The 17841-nt window shown below is 35.8% G+C and overlaps 1 protein-coding gene across 5 annotated transcripts in view; it reads right to left on the bottom strand.

Moving 5' to 3' along the window:
* LOC145690108 (uncharacterized) overlaps nucleotides 1-17841 on the bottom strand; it is a 127561-nt gene that overhangs the window by 50667 nt on the left and 59053 nt on the right. For 4 of the 5 annotated variants that reach the window (XM_081764686.1, XM_081764682.1, XM_081764683.1 and 1 more), the window contains 3 exons: nucleotides 12579-12923; nucleotides 5013-5148; nucleotides 1768-1921 (listed from right to left, as the gene is read on the bottom strand). In XM_081764686.1, coding sequence (XP_081620812.1) covers nucleotides 1768-1921; nucleotides 5013-5148; nucleotides 12579-12923 — 635 coding nt within the window. The remainder of the gene's footprint in view (nucleotides 1-1767; nucleotides 1922-5012; nucleotides 5149-12578; nucleotides 12924-17841) is intronic. The other variant, XM_081764684.1, reaches the window with a different exon arrangement.

The raw sequence follows: 17841 nt of genomic DNA, 5'->3' as shown, positions 1-17841 counted from the left end.
AGCAAAAAACGAAAATAAAAGTTTGACTCGAATGGGAATCGAACCCGGGACCCTATACACTCGAGTCTCAGGTTCTTCTCACTCTGCCACGCCGTCACTTGATAAGTTTGCGCGTTTTACGGTACATGCGGCGAGTAGAAAACTTTAAGACGGTTTTTCTCGGTTATTTTTGGCCACTGCGCTGTCCCAGTTTGTAATATTAACTCTTTAAATGTGCACTACCACCTCGCAAAAAATGGCCCCGAAGTTCAATTACCAAAGTCTACCTTCTCCTTGTTAGATTTCCACCAAAAGTATGAACGATAAAATTCAGAAGCAATTTTTGTTCTTTTAGAACAAAAATCAGTTTATTACTAAGCATTAGAGATGCTGTGTCAGCCATTCTGATTTCGAAAGAAAATTCTGAATATGATAATTTTACTCAGATTGAGTTCCTTTATTATTGAAAATTAAGTTGTTAAATATTGTTACATATATCCATCAATGCACTGAGCACACACACAAATACAGAAACACTAATTGAAATATAAAATAATAAACTACATAATGTAGGTAAATAGGAAAAACACGAATAGGATATTTTGCATATACACAGAAAAAACTCTCAACAATAATAGATATTTAGTATACTGCTTAGGATAGTGAATTTGAAAATATACAGGGTATTCTCCTATATACACAGAAAATACACGAAACAACATAAAAGCATGTGAAAACCGCAACAGTACTCAGATTATTCAAACAATTTTAAGATATAATTTGAAACAGTTACTCCGTATGCTGTGTCCTAAATTTATCGGTGCATTCTTTTCTTTCACGACTCTCGTTCTTTACAAATTTTCTACCTGCAGCTACTGTGGTTTACTGAAATTAATTTGGAAAAGTGATTATTTTGAGTTGATAGTATAATGCATTCTTACTTCCAAGTTCACTCTTACAACCTTGCCAGAAAGAACACTACAATAAACATGCACAGTATTGTTAAAATAATGTTCATCTGTCAAGAAGTCTTATTTTTCTCTGTAGACGCAATTAAATAAAATTTTGTAAGGTCTTCGGGCAACAATTTTTATTTTATGCCAAAGTATTAAGATTTCCATATGGTTAGAAGAGGAGAGTTGCATTAATATTATATATGATTAAAAATCTGTGAGATGGGGGGGACTTAGAAGTTACCTAATATCATATCCTCTGAAAATTCAGTAACTTTAGTAAATATGGGACTGGGATGAAAATGGAAGCCGCATCTTAAGACTTCCCATGCTGATAAACTAACAAGTATGCATGTGGTCTCGTAGTATGAACGCTAGGTGTTCAAAAGTAACTGTTAAGGAGTCAAGAGTGAATTGCATATTCCACGGCGCTGTACGTTGGGTTAGGTTTCATTCTCGGCTCAACATCACATGTTACTCTTCGAAGTTTCAGAGACTAAACTTCATGAATGCTTTTCTTTCGAGCGGCCACTAACATTAAACATTAAGCTAACTTAAAACATTATCTGTTTCAGCAGCATCGAATCTGCTATTTTCTTATCTTTATCAATTAATGCGCACAGAAATAAGTGCGGGATGCAGTGTACTAGCTACAAAACCTTCAAGTGAATCTAGACACAAAATATAATTTAAAGTGCACTTTAATTTTCGAAGCTCGAATTTCAAGCACAGGTTGTTTAATTTGTTGTTTATAGTGCATGTATATGCTGAAATTACGAGGAAAAAAAAATTAAATTAAAAATATATTTCAGGAAGACAAAGAACATATACATACCTCTCTGCTCACTTTGTTGGCACTTTTGCTGTCATTGCTTGGGCTGCTCCTCTGACTGCTAGCTGCGGACGTTGGCTGGTCATTTACATCAATCCCACTGTCGTGGTTATCAAAGGAAGAGGACTTTGTAGTTTGAGCCGGAGCTGACATTATACTGGGCAGTGGAGATAATTTACATTTTAGATGCACTCACCTTTCGACAATACAATTTTGTAACTAATATGGGAATCCAATGGATACTCACAAATGCAACTCCCGTATTAAAGAAACTATCATCCCATGCGTGTAAGAATGGTAGTTCGTACCAAGTCGGCTAGTAAATATACCCAATTTATATGTGAAAATAACCTGGATATTTTCCTAAGTCGAAACACCGTGAATGTTAAATATTACACTATTTTTCACAATACCTGCCTTGTCATTTTATGAATATGCAATATCAAATTTGCTGGTACGTAAGTTTAGGAGCTAGTAACAATATGTCGATAATTTCATACATAAAGACAAAATCTTAATAAAATTTAGAGTACAACAAAACTGGATTTACAAAAATTTTATAACTCATGAAACGACATTTATCTCATTCAAATCCAAGTAATATGAGTTTACCCCTGAACCCTTCGTACAACTAGCCGTAAGAAATTAAAATTTGTTTGATCATGCAATACATAAATTAAGTTTTGATGAAAGGATCATGGAAGTATAATTCATGGTGAGAAAGCCAGTTACTTTTAATTTCCTTTTAATTTAATCTTGAGTGCATCACGTATTATACAGAGTTCCCACCCACTAAAACTAAATAATCGAATTAACAGCTTCTCCAGTTTTCACGATTCAAAAACTCAAAAATTCACGGTCAGAAAGATTACCAAGTAACCTTTACTGACTGCACAACAATAAAAACAGTAAAGTACAGAACCGTGGCGTACGCGGGTGGGAATACACGCCCGGGGTGAGGGAGTGGCTGGTACGTTACACTAGAATAATTAAACTTTCTCTCGTTCAACCTTACAGTGTCAACTATATAACTATAAGAAATCGGAAAAACATTGGATTTTCTAGATTTTTGAAGTTTGATTATGAAGTTCACGGAGTATTCCAGGGTTTTATGGTATATGTAATCCATGCTTTTTCACGATTGGGTGGGCACCCTGTATACAGAAATTCATTTATTCTTTTGGCTTAATCTTCACTACTTAGCAAATATACAGAATCAAACTCTTCAAAATAATATTTGTATGAATTGCTCTAGGTACTGTACTTAAAAATTAACCTTATTAATTGAAAATCTACAACATCAATCAAATTTACAATATGGATACGAGAGAATTTCAAAAAATTGATAAATAAATTGATGATAGCTTGTAGATTTGTGTAAATTTCAGTAGCAGGAAATTATCTATCGAAAAAAGTGCTTAAGAGTTGGACGAGCGAATTTACAGACGCGGTACAATACAGTACTTATTCATCAAATCATCTATCTTCAGTCTACCAGAGTGAAATTAGAGATCTGGATCGTATTATAACGGGATTCAGAAATCACCAAAGCACACTTATGATTCTCTTTATATTCGTTTCGATTGAAAATGAAATTAAAATTGCGAAGTCGTAATGGAAACAATATTGATATGCAAAGCAGCAAATATTTCTTAGTTTCTATCTCGTACATAGTTATTGACCAATCTATACATCCAACTACGAACAACTTAATCTCGATCTTCTTTACAACGTACTTCTTTCGATAGAACTTATTTGAAAACATGTTTATAACAAGTACAGCAGAAATTAGTTTATTCTCTTGTGATTCCCAAAAAGATCTCTGAGACTTTACATTACCTTTTGTAAATTCAAGTGGCAATCTCTACAGGAAACAATATACACTTCTTTTCACTGAAAACACACCTTAAATAAAATCAATAGGTAGTATATGTTCTGTATTTTGATATATATTGCTTCAAAACATTATTTTAATGTTGAACTTTCGTTGACTGCTTTCAGAACTGTCAAGATATACGGAAGGAAAAAGGATTTACTGGGAATAAGATGGATGGGAATTAATTATATATTGTACGTAATAACCATATAGACGACCGTATTAACACTTTGAAAAATATCTTGAGCCTTTCAGTGCGGATTCTCCGAGTACACATCTTTGTAACTGTGCTCCTCCTTTTATGATAGGTGAACAGGCAAAGGTGTCAATGATATTATTCCCACTTTAACCAGAGCGCCGATGTGAAGACAACTCCTACGTTCGAATGGAGCCAGTCGCTATTCATGCTTTTCTTTAAACTTTTTTTTTTTTTTTTTCACTTGCATTTATCAATATGCTTTTTATATATATTTAAGAGGTTTGAAAGTCCTGATGTGGGAACATCATTATGCATTATGAACATGTTTTGTGTGCAAGAGAGCGACAGAGTGTGTGTTCTTTTATCGTTATGTGGATGTGTCTTGGCATGAGCATGAAATTATTTAGAATTCAACATGTTAGTGGTAAACTAATATTATGTTAGTTTCTCTATATTCTTTGAGGCCGAGTTAAAATTATGCTTTCTGAAAATGTTTTGTAATTCGTTTGAAACAGAATTAAATAAAAGGCCAAAAATTAAGTGTTTAACCTATCCATTTCTTAGTATATTTTGCCCTGGTACTTCCAATTTGAACATTACCATTTGCTCCAACCATTCTACAATATGCTTTGTTTATTGATTTGATTTGAGGTCGTTCATTTCAGCAGTGAATCTATATAAGACAGACCTACAGCTTATGTGGGATTCGAAACACAGGCTCCCGCCGCGAATCGTATCCAGTCTCCAGAGCCAAAAGCGCGTCGCTAACCATTATAGCCACAAGCGTGCGCTGTTACTATTTTTCTTTTTTCTTCACAGTATTAATACAGTAACTATTTTTCTTTTTTCTTCACAGTATTAATACAGTAACTATTTTTCTTTTTTCTTCACAATATTAATACTGTAGCAATTTTTCTTTCTGACGTTAATACGAAGTTCATTTAAGTTGTCCTATCATTGGAAAATGCGAAGAACAGACAGCGAAAATTCAACTTTCTTTTACGCTACACAATGAATTTATAAGAGTTCTTCAAGACTCATACTAACAACACGTATATTAATATTTTATTCTGTATTATTTAAACCACTTCAATTCTGCATCATATAAATATAAAATTTCTGTCTAATTTAAGTTAAACAAGTTAGGTTATTGTGTCCTCAAAATCTACTCACCTGTTTTCAGTAGGACTCAAGGACGAACCCATCTGCATTCCAGACTGAACGTTGGAAGGTGAATTTGGTCGGAGAGTTGCAGTTATTGGCTTTTCCCAGGCGTTTACTGTAGGTGGTGGAGCTGGCGCCGAGGAATCTAAAGGAAGAAATCGCACAAAATCTCACATTAAAGAGATCTTCATTATGTGTAATTTGCACACACACTAAAATAAGTTTACTAACATGGGAAAAAAATCTATCACAAAGTTCCGTACATCGAATTGCCTGATTGTCTTTTCTCCTCCCCTGTGTCTACTAAAATTTCAAAATGAAATTTCGTTACCTTTTCTTTACCAAACCATAAAATTTCGTAACATTCAATAACAGTACTTATATTCTTTAGTTCTTTACCTTATCTCTACTTTCAAAGGCTATTTCCTGGAGCGATAAAAATTGGTCTTTTCTCACATCGCTTTCACTATATCCACTGTATACAGGGTCTCCCAAAAGTAATGGTGAAAAATGAAACCACAGATTCCTGGCACCAAAACGAGAACAAATGTTTATATGACATAGTCCGGAAATGGACAAGCGCGGAGCTAGACAACTTCGAATGTGGGGAGAAAGGAACTTCACACTTAGGGAAAGGAACTTGCCGATTTACAAAACCGCATTGGAGATGCGTGTGAACAGTTACGCAACACACCGGGAGTAATGGAAGGCATTCGAAACTCACGATTAGCACGTTACATAGATGTGGAAGGACAGCATGTTGAACGTCATCTGTAGGTACGTTTCTTGTTAACACGTATGACCTAGTAGTTTGTAGTGCTACTCTGTGTAAGATTGTACGTTACAAAAACAGCACATCGTTGTAGATTCTGCCTGTTATTTCATTACAGGACATTACTAGTTATACTTGTTCTTATTTCTACCCTCTTTCTGCAAGTTTCTATCTGGTATACTCTCCGAGATTATGCAGACATCCTAAGTGATCTCTGCTTCGACCCCCCATTGTACATGTGCGTGCAATCGTGCCATGGATAACTTTTTTTTCAGTATGATTTCCATCTTTACTGCACCGTTTCATTACCTCCCTAACCTACCGACATTCAGCGAATCCCTAAATGACATATGGAAAATCTCTGGCGCGGTTATTTAACATAAATGTAACATTTCAAGCCAATATGACTTTATGTCTTTCTGAACCCCATTCCTAGCTCCTATCATTATCCCGCTGGCAGGTGGTGAAGTTCCTTTCACAACACATTCAAACCTGTCTAACTCCGCCCCTGTCCATTTCTGAACTGTATGTCATATAAACATTTTTTTCTTGTTTTGTTGCCAGGAATCTGTGGTTTAATTTTTCGCCATTACTTTTGGGATCTAATATATACATACCAAGTTCACAGAATTTTGTAGGATATGCTGTAGTGTCTTTGAGAAGTAAAAAACTTATGCGTGTATTGGCATTTGGCAAAATTTCTCTTGCATAGTTTAAAAAACTACCACGTTTATAAAAGCATATTGCAAAAACATTTTTTTTACTGGTTCTGTATGCCTTCAAGAAGACAAGCTTACCACTGTAGTTAGTATAGATTGGTTCAACAATTTATTATGTTTAACTAAAAGTTGTGCAAAAAAGTATAACAGCCTAGGAACACATAACTATGAAAGAAACATAGGCATGTTACATATCAATCTTCTCAGGAAAGTGTGATCTTGTAAGTGGTTCTTTTCCAATAGATGCACTTTTCACACAGCTCTTACTGTACTACTATGAAAAGACATATTTTCCAAGTAGTCTCGAAAGTGGAGCTATTTGGAAACAGCAGATTCTGGCTGCTGGAAAACTTCAGTCTCAGTAAAATTATGTTATGACTGCAGGAAAACTTTACATGGACTAACAATGGAAGAGAGGGAGATTATATATAGAAGTGCAAGATGGTTTATACACCAGTCGAAAGCACTAGTGACGCCTATTACGAACCTGTAATAAAAAAAAAAAAATTCCGAATGCACATACTCTGCGAGTTATATGAATATACAGGGTGTCCAAAAAGTCCGTTGTCACCTCTAGAAATCGCAAACGGTAAGCCAGATGCCAAAACAGGAAAACATGTGTGTTTGATCATTTTAAAAATCCAACTTATAAAAGCAAAAAGTGTAGTCCCAGAGCCACCCGCGTGGTCCCAAGCGGGGTTCAACTCAAAACTTTCAAATAGCACAAGGGATCAAGTAGCATATCGTTGGAAAGTTGTTAAAAAATGAAAGAAGACTGAACAAGTCTCGACTCTCTAAAAATTACCCTGTGGAACATGGCGACCGGTCAGAATGTCAGCAAGAACGTCACTGTAAAGTCTATGACCACCCCAAAAAATCTGAAACGGTGAGACAGGTGTTAAAACAGGAAACTACATGTGTCATCATTCCAAAAGTACAATGAAAGTAAAAATATTTGTCCCAGGGTTCTCCGCAGGGGTCCTACTCAAAATTTTCAAACAGCAAAGGGGGTCAGGTTGCATATCGTTGGAAAGCTGTTAGGAAATGAAAGACGACGGAAGAAGTATCAACTCTCTGAAATTACCCTGTGCAAAATGGCAGCCGGTCAAAATGTACATCATTTCGATTCTCCAAGCGCATTAGCTTTCCATTTTCCGATCTGCACTTATTGTGAGACACTTGAAAGTATTCGCTGTTCCTGGTGCAAGAACATTTTTTGTTTGAATCATTTTAATACTTGATAATCCAGGCAACGAGCATAAATAAATTATTATATATGTTAACTAGCCAGTTGTACCTAGGTATACTAAAAATGTCAAATGTTAATTCTTTTCTTTTCTTTATTTCTACAATTTAATTTTATTATATTTATTTATTTAGATATTACTAGGCCCAAAGAGCAGAATCTCACAGAAGGAGCATTTCCTTTCCGTTGAGTTCAAGAATTAAAACAAACTGAAAACAGACTACAGAAAGAAGAACTAAAACACAAGATGTTTGCACAGTGTTATCGTAAAGCGTTCAAACTTGTTCCATCTGTTTTCATTTAACAGCAGCTTTCAAACGATATGCTTCTTTACCTCCCTTGATATGAAAATTTTGAATAGGACCCCATCTGGGGCAATGCGGAGGACCCTGGGACAAATACTTTTATTTTCAATCACTGGATTTTTGGTATGATGACATCTGTTTTTCCTGTTTTGACATTTGTCTCACCGTTTCAGGTTCTTTGGGATGGCCATAGACTTTCCAATGAGGTTTATACTGACATTTTGACCGGCCGTCATGTTGCACAGCGTAATTTTAGACAGTCGAGACTTGTTCCGTCTTATTTCATTTCCCAACAGCTTCCCAACTATATGCAACTTTATCCTTCTTGCTATTTGAAAATTTTGAGCTGGACCCCGCCTGGGGCCCCTCGGGTGGGTCTGGGACAACACCTTTTGCTTTGATACGTTGTACTTTTAAAATGATCAAACACATGTTTTCCTGTTTTGGCATCTGTCTGTCTCTCCGTTTGCGACTTCTAAGGCTGACACCGGACTTTTTGCACATCCTATATATTCATATAACTCAGAGTATACACATTCGGAAAATTTTTATTACAGTTTTGTAATAGGCGTCATTAGTGCCTTCGATTTGTGTATAAACCTTCCATTTCGATATGTATAATCTCCCTTTCATCCCTTGTAAGCTCTAGAAACATCACAAGAAAAATTAATTGCAATATATAACAAGAGATAGTATGAAAAAGAAAAAAACTTACCAAGTAATCCCAGTTTACAGTACATCATACAACTCGTTTGAGTACTTCTTCACAAAAATTAAAATAGGCAATTTTTTTTCCGTTTAGAACCGCTACCTTCTCTACATAATTTCATTTTAAAAAACATGCCAGCAGTACTAGTGGTTAGTACTAGTGAGAATAAACGAGGTTTCGTACGTATTATCCTACTAAGGTAGCACAATTATTATGCACCCTGTAACCAATCTACACAAGGCTTAATTTGTCGCGTTTCAGAAGGCACCGCATTACTGCAAAATATAATATCTTCTCTATAGACAAATATGTTCCCTCATCGTGTTGTTCGATTCAGTAACCCATGGCTTTCACCCAATTTCAGAAATTCTTCCTCTTTATTAGTATATAAATCAGTGGTCGAAGTGAGACGGCATGTGGTGGTATGCCATACCGCCTCTGGTTTTTCAGTGATGAAGACATACCGCCTCTGGTTTTTCGGTGATCACGATATATCGTCACTGGAAAGTGAATGCTAATATACATCTTTAATAAATTAACTTTTATACACAGTAATTGACTAACAGCTTTGTACGTCAGAGATTTTAATTGGCAACACCAACATTTTTATTATCTTTTTCCTAACACTTTTGTTTTTAAAATGAGGTATATACGAAGAAGTTCACCCCTTGCTCCTACGCAAGTACTTGTGTTGGTTGTGTTTGGGGTAGCCAACCGTCCAGTATTTTACCAGACAGTTCGGTTTTTAATTTCCTTCTCCGGTGTCCGGTACGAGCTCAAAACCTGATGTTAAATGTCAGGTAATTTTTCATCTTAATAGTCCTATTCTCTGTTCTATTCAGATTATTTTGGAGTGACGAAAGGAATCGTTTGTCTATGAATATAGTTAAAGAAGAGCTTGTAATACGTTTTGATATCGATCTTGCGCGGATTTTGCTGAAGAGTTGAAGGCAGGAAAATTTACTGAACTTATCAAAACTGCTGAAGGTCAACTAAAGTACATTTTCAAGAGCGCAGCTAGCACTGCTTCATCTTGTGCATGCAATAATTATATTGCTAATTTTATTTATTTGTTTTAAATACAGTGTATTATTGATGGCAGACTTTAAAAATTGCATGTGCCGACTCAACCAAAACTGGATTAAGAAAATTTAATGAATGCTTCAAAAGTAACTCAAGTTGTTAAATTCGAACTCCGAATCACTCAATTTTATGTGAAGTAACCTCTTTCATATTCACATTTTTGACGAGCAATGATGTCACAATCTTAAGAGTATAGTACTCCTCGACGGTGTCCGGTATTTCCATTTTCAAAAGTTGGCAGCCCTAGTTGTGTTGGTTGCACATCAGGCTCATATAACAGAAAGGGATGAGTCCGTTAGGCTATGTAATCTGTGTCGTGAGCCATGGGCCCAATCCAAACAAAAGACAGTGTATTGAAAATGTGACTTGTTTAAACTGAGATCGGAAACTATTGTTATGAGTTCAAAGGAACTTCTTTTATGTCTGCAATTATAAAGAAATACATAACTGAGTCCAGTATTTACGAGAAAAATATAGTGTAAGCTATGAAAAAAAAGTTTTGCTTAAGTGCTTTATTGTTAAATCTGTTCTATTGCATCATATTGTTTTATATTTTATTGTGCCATATTCAATTGTTTCTTTCTTATGTATATGTCTTGCTTTAATACATATAATAGCCGTGTTTTGAGCATAGGTGGATTTAGGGTTTGTCTGCTGTGGTGGCGGACCTTCCGGAGGTCTGGAATAATTCTCAATCGAGTGGGGAGTCCGTGAGTTCTCCCGCAGGAAATTGTTTAAAATTGTTAACAAAAAACTGCTTTCAAGCCTTTCATATATAATTCTTTATAACACAACATAAGGGATATTTTTTATTCTTCTCAGAAAGTTGGGGGCGGGGCAGTCTCTCCATCCCTCCCCCCGTAACTAAGAAGAAACTCTTTTCATGGTTTTGAGTCACTATGTAAATAGAAATGCAATCTTTTAACCAACATACCCTCATTGTATTTCAACATTTAGATAGACGGTATGTCGAGTCAAAATAGTAATAAAACATACCACCTCTCTTTATTTCCACTTCGAACACTGATATAAATTACAAAAAAACTATACACTGGAATGTCACTGCCAAATGCTCAATGATGCTAGTTGAAAGACAATCTCAGGAGTGAATCTGGTGCGAATTCGGCCGAATTTTCATGCATGTGATAGAAGTGTGCTTTGCTTGCGATTTGGTAGCGTCTAAAGCCGACCATACACATTTTTGGTGATGAATTTTGACATTTTCTAGAACAACATTTTCCGGTCTCGACTGATATTTGTACAGATAAAAAATTCGTGACCTAAAAGCCAAATTTCCTGACTTTCATGACCGATTTCTGATTTCGTGACAGATAGGCACCCTAGTCTATCATATTGAATTTGCGGCATTCTTCTCACTTTTTCCTGTGAATATCCTAAATTGTGAGAAATTTAGCTTCCATGTATCAAAAAATAGTATATACAAAATTCCGTGCCTTTACATCCAATGGTTTATTTAAAGAAAATACCTGCTCTTCCCGTGTCTCATTCCTTGTTTGTTTTAAGTGAATGGGAATATTTGTGTGACATACATCGGAAATCTAACTCTTCGGAATAAGCTTCACTAGCTCACTATGCATTCGCCAAACTTCTTTTTCCAGCATCCTCTATATTAAAAGTTGTATTTCCTAACTGTCCAAGAAGTACACAAACTTACTATTTTACTGAAAACTTAACAATCCTAAGACGGCAACAATGTATGGGCATCTTTCGTGTGCATGTCCGGTAAATAGTGTGATTCTAGCGTGCTTCAGTGTGTCGGAGAGACCCTAAGTGTTATCTGCTGTGATTGTGTTCGTCGCCGTGTTGTTTGCTGTTCTTTCCAGTGCACACATGTGAAACAGCAGCACTACACGAAGTTTTCTTAGAAGTTTGGCAAAAATAGAAGTTGAAACAATGGGAAGGATTCAGCAAGCATATGGGGGACAAAGCAATTGATAACGCAAATAAAGTTTATATCGGGACAAAGCAATTGATAACGCAAATAAAGTGTATATCCGGTTCAAAAGAGGCCGAATGTCAGCTGAGAACAACGAGCATTCTGGGATGGTGTTCCAAGCAGAAATGCAGAGGTAGTTAAGAAAGTGCATGCTTTAATCATAAAGCATTGTCGTTTAGCCGTCTGTTCATCACATCAATACTTTACTGGCCAATGGGCTTTGGGGTGGACAGTTTAATTACCAGCAAATTACTAACTAGTTAATTCAACAGTAATAAGACTGCATTATTCATTTCAAACTCATGGCCCAAAGAAACTGCATGTGATGTATCGAATTTGACTGCAGACTGTATACCATAAAGCCCAAACTATCTCATGCGAACTATGCAAGAGGTGAATACCCTCACCATATACCCATTTTACCCAAGTGAAACGTTTTGAATTTTACCACCACACGAAAATTTAAAATACCATTCATGTTCGATAAGAATATCCACTAATTCTTCAGACACGTTGATACCCTTATTCATTGGTAGGAAGGATCACAAAGAGCATACAGTATATTCCTCTCTCTGAAGATTTTATTGCTGATCTATAAACATGCCACCTACTGGTGAAAGTCGGGTTTTAAAGTTATTACCATTGAGTTATTTTAAGCGCTATTAACATAATTACATTACCTACAACCTTCACTTCGAATATAGTTACTTTTAAAATACATTTACCCACCTCTACAAATACTATAATCTATCAGAAACAACCAAACGTAAGATCACTTCCTTACCTTTCAATGGGAAAAGGCTGACATTTTGATTGATTTTGTTCATTTCAGTTACATCATTCGGATGTCCCTGAGCTTGTTGCTGGGCCTTCTGCAATCTATTATTCTCCCTCTGTTTTGCTAATCGTGGAGGTAATTTATTTTGTCGTGGCCGTTCAAAAGGTTGCTTTGGTGACTTTCCTTTGCCTTTGTCTTTCTCTCGAGGTTTCTTTTGTTCTTCTATAGTAATTTTCTGCCGTTCTTTAGCATTCTTCTTACTTCTTACTTCCTGGAATCCGTTATCAGGATCGAATGTAAAAGGATCCTCTTCCATGCTGACTTCCGGCTGATCATCTACAATCACCACACCTGAGATTAGAAGTAACCATCTTTTAAATGAATAGAACAATAACGCTTTACATAGAAATACCTTTTCGAGTTGATAGTTTGCCTATTTCTCTTTGTAGTATTACCCAACTCCATAAACAAAGCTTTTTTTTTTCCCGAAGGTTTAGCATTCCGTGATGTAATGAAAACTAAGCAATATAATACGGCGCTTCGTTGCTTGTTTGATCAGCATCGCGGCCATACGAGACATGAACCTACAGTTACAAGGCCAATCCGAACAACCGAGTTAATTTCAATGTTCTCCCATCGGAAACAGAGCCCGGGACTCCTGCAGAGGCGCGCACGCTAGCCAGTAGACCAAGTAGCCAATTGTTCAATTAGCATGTATTATCAAGCTCTGAGGTACAGAATAGGTGAAATTCACCATACGCTGCAAATCCTAGTAGCATGTACTTTGGAATATAATACTGACAATGGCGAATTGTTAGGTATTTACTTAAAAGGCTCAAGTAGGGGAATTTCTACGTGAGGACTGGAAACACAAGGTGTTTCAAAAGTCCCTTACCATACCCTTTTAAAACCCGTACGGATATATTTATATTGAACTTGATGTAGGAAATATACAATAGGGCCAGGGGCAAACCTTTTGGATAATGGTTCATGGACGGTCGACATCTTGAATTTCAAATTTTTATTTCAAACGATAGGCAGGTCATGTGATATATGACCTTAGGCTAGAATTCGCTCAGGATGTCAAATCTGAAATCAAAAAACGAAGGGGAAATCCCAACCTACACCTCCTCGCGGGAGAAAGTGCGTAACGTCTTAGGCGGCAAACGTAGATGGGGACAGACAGGCTCCCGGAATAAGAAGCCAACCTCTACCAGGTACCAACGTTTCCTTGGAGGGTGGATGAGCAGGTGGAGGTCAGGGCACCTTGTCCTTCGGGCTGTTCTACAAGGCAGATGAATCAAAGGTGGTCAACGGTATGGAGTTATGGAAAGAAGTGGGAATACTACCACATTATCTTTTTCCCAGGAAGGATGAAGAAGGAGAATAAATATAATGATGGTTCTTCCTAAGGTAAAATTTAATCTCAGTTCGAATCTCCAGGTGGGGACTACTCTGGGAAGATCAAAGGAGAAAATATTAATTTTCATTTCAGCACAGGAACCTGGAACGTACGAACTTTACAATACGGGTAAGCTTGAAAACTTATAAAGTGGAAATGGATAAATATAAATTGAACATACTGGGCCTGAGTTAAGTGCAATATTCAGGAAAAGGTGGGATGGTATCTGTAAATTAAACACTATCCTATTTGGGTGGCATTAAGGCCAAGAACGGTATCGCGATAACAATGAAAAACTAAGTAGCAAGAAGTGTACCCAAAGTGGAATGTTGCAGTCACCGCTTTATCTTCGTAAAACTAAGTGCAAAATCAGTGGATATTGTGATAATACAAGTGTGTATGCCAACAACTGACCATGATGACAATGAAGTAGAAATAATATATGATTAGTTTAGTGACATATTACATCAGGAGGGAAGAGAAGAGGTAAGGCCAACGCCATAGTAATGGAAGACTTCAATAGCGTAGAAGAAGGAGCTGCGAATAAGACTGTACGACAATTTCGACTAGGTACAAAAATTGCACGGAACCAAATGCTTATAGACTTCTGTAGGCAACACATGGTGGTGACAAACACGTGGTTTAAGAAAGAAAAAGAATTATTAAAAAAAAAAAAAAAAAAAAAAGCGCTGTACACGCGCGCTGTCAGATCTATTATATTCTTGTCAAGCAACATTTCACGAGTAGTGTACGAGACGTTAAGACACTACTGGGAACGGACACTGATTCACATTGCAATCTCCTGGTGGTGGAAGTGCAAACCTGATTAATAATAATAATAATAATAATAATAATAATAATAATAATAATAATAATAATAATAATAAAAAACTTGGAGCAACTAAGAAGCAAGCATAGTGATAGTGAAGGAAGAAAATGAAATTAAATCTTTTGAGAATTACATCCCACAGTTATGCCGGTTAGGCTAAAGGAGACTGTGATGAGAAATGAATGAAATGGAATGAAGGAAGTGGGAGGAAACGGGAGAACCCCGAGAAAACCCACGAGCACGATGTTTGTCCACCACAAAGTCCACACGGCGCAAGCTGGGATCGAACCAGGGACCCCAAGCACCGGAGGTGAACGCTCTACCACTGAGCTACCGCATCCCCCTAGTGAAGGAAGAGACTAAAGAAATATTCTGTGCAATGGGTGATATGGTAGGCAATGTTCAAAATAGCTGGAGAAAAGTTAAACAGGTTCTACTTGATATTTCTGATCTACACTCTACTTGATACATTTACAAGACGTGCCTACCATCATACAACTCATGTAGAGCTCTCTTAACGTGTAAATGAGCATCAAGAACCCTATCTAACAAACTAACTTTATCATGTGTCATACCGTAGAGAGCTTAAAAAAGCCTTTTCAACCGCAGCTGACCCATGTGAAAGCGAAATGTTTTCACTATTTTTGACATGATTGGGAATTTAAGCTCTTCTTTAATGTTAATCTTCTGGAAAAACTGATTCTGGGACTCAACTTTAAGCTTAAAAGTTTCCATTCATTAATTTAAAACATTCCAAATATTTAAATTGCTGTTTAACAATTGAAAATCTTTTGTTAAATCTTCCAAAGAGCCTGAAATACAGACTTAAGAATAGTTATTAAATACTAACTTTGTTAGAAATTAGACATTCACTGACAAGTTGGCAACTTTGTGTATGTTGAAAAAGCAACCTTCTTCAATTTTCTAATTTAAAAAAAATGCACCTATACTAGTGGGTTATAATTAAAAAAAAAAAAAAAAAGTATTGTCTGGATGATATATTTCTTGCTAGAATCCACACTTTTTCTTCCTTTCTTTTGTCTGTGTTGGCCTCCACCTGTCACAGCCATCCCGTTCCTCACTTAGTTCACCGTATTTCATATATTTAAGCCTTTTTTCTTTTGCGTTCAAATTAGATTTGTTTCAGGAACACTAAAGTAGAAGACCATGTCAAAGAGTACCATGCACATTGTTCACACTTACCAATTTAGATGAGGTACGGATTTGACACTTCAAAAATATTAAATAAATACAAAATGCATGTAAGTTAATAAATACACTTATACACAAGCCACTTTCTTCCTCGAACTAGCTGGTTTTTCAGTGGTTGACAAGTTAGCTCTATCACCATCTACCCCAGATGATGGAGCGGCCTTCTCAAAGGTCTCTACATTTCTCCAGCAGTACACAATTTCCTGTACATCTTCAATATTTCCATTATCGATACTTCTAGTATCAGTATATATATATATATATATATATATATATATATATATATATATATATATATATCCTGTATTTAGTTACTGAAATAATTGTTTAGGTATTTAAGCATAAACAGACTTTTGCCTATATATAACGTAACATCGTATTTAACATATCACGTCTGGCGTGCAGAACAAAATTGACTTCTTCACTCAATCAATTTTCAATCATATTTGGTGAACTCTCATCTTTCTTGACTAGAGATCTTAACGTTGAGAAGTGTTTCCTCTTTTAATGGGACGCTTATATCTCCTTCAGAAATAATTTTTTTCGTTTTGAAAAGATTGCACTAATTCTTTGAGATATTTTTGAAATTACCTGCTCAATTCTCTTACAGCCAAATAAGAGAAAGTTATCCAATTTTCTTTTGCAATAAAGCGATAAACAGAAAACTTAATTCACAGAAACAATTTTATAGTTTCAATTTTTCTGTGTGCGTCACTGCATAAAGAAACTAGAAGAAACATTTAAGGATCCACATGTTTTGCCGAAGAACGGAATGAGGTATTGAAACCTCGTTATTTAAAAGTACATAAAAAATATTGGCTTTCATTTTGGTATAAAGTATAATAAATGGTACCACATATAAACAGTAGTAGTAAAAATTCCACACAAATTTAAATAAAGTAGTTTCCATTTTATGCATAAATATTAAAAGTAATGGAACTCGATAAATATCCTCTATCGTAACGATCGACTCATATTTGCTATTATAGATATTTATGGAAACTCCTCACAAATACAAATTAAAACATTTGACAGCAATGTTAACACTGCGTCGCTGTCCAAGTATATTCGAACGCCAAGTTGTGATCGCTATGCTCTTTTTAAATTTGAAAAACAAATTTCGAATTATTTTTCGAGAACATAATTTTCAGACTTTGTTTCTGAGTATCTCTGTCAGTACATACATATGACACTTAACTAGTCTGATGCGCTGGAGCTTGAAAAAAAATAGGAAAAAGGAAATCAAAAAATAAAACTCAATTACACTTTATAGTATTGTCATGTTCAAAAAATCCCGGTTCCCATCTGCCTTCTTTTTGACGTTATCTACTCCGAATAGTATGTACAATATTTTAATGTTTCACAATATATTACGTAATAAAAATTTAATGGAGAGAAAACAGACCTTTGTTTAATACAAAGGGCTTTACAAAAAGAGTGGACGCTAGAATTCTTGAACATAACTTGCTATACAATACTATACTCTCGACCAGTGGGCTTCTATTCATATTATGAACTACTGTATATAGTTTTCCCATTACGAAGTCAGACATTTTTATAACTCTCTTAAGACCTCGTACTACATGGTAGTGCAAGGCGCATTAACACCTTGTGTTATTTACCTGGAGTTTATATGTACTGAAATTGTAGTGACTTTCCAGCTTCCATTTTACTGTTACAACCACGTGATACATTTACATCCAGAAAATACATTCTGTAAGTCGTGTAAGCTGCGAAAATACTTTACCTGGGTCGAAAAGAAAATATGTATGCCCACTGCCATAGTGAAACTTGTGTAGTCTAGTATATAGTACAGAATATATGTA

The sequence above is a fragment of the Thermobia domestica genome, chromosome 7, assembly GCF_964235325.1.
Source record: "Thermobia domestica chromosome 7, izTheDome1.hap1.1, whole genome shotgun sequence".
Lineage (NCBI taxonomy): Eukaryota > Metazoa > Arthropoda > Insecta > Zygentoma > Lepismatidae > Thermobia > Thermobia domestica.
The sequence above is the reverse complement of the archived record's forward strand: the minus strand, read 5'-3'. Positions and strand labels throughout refer to the sequence as shown.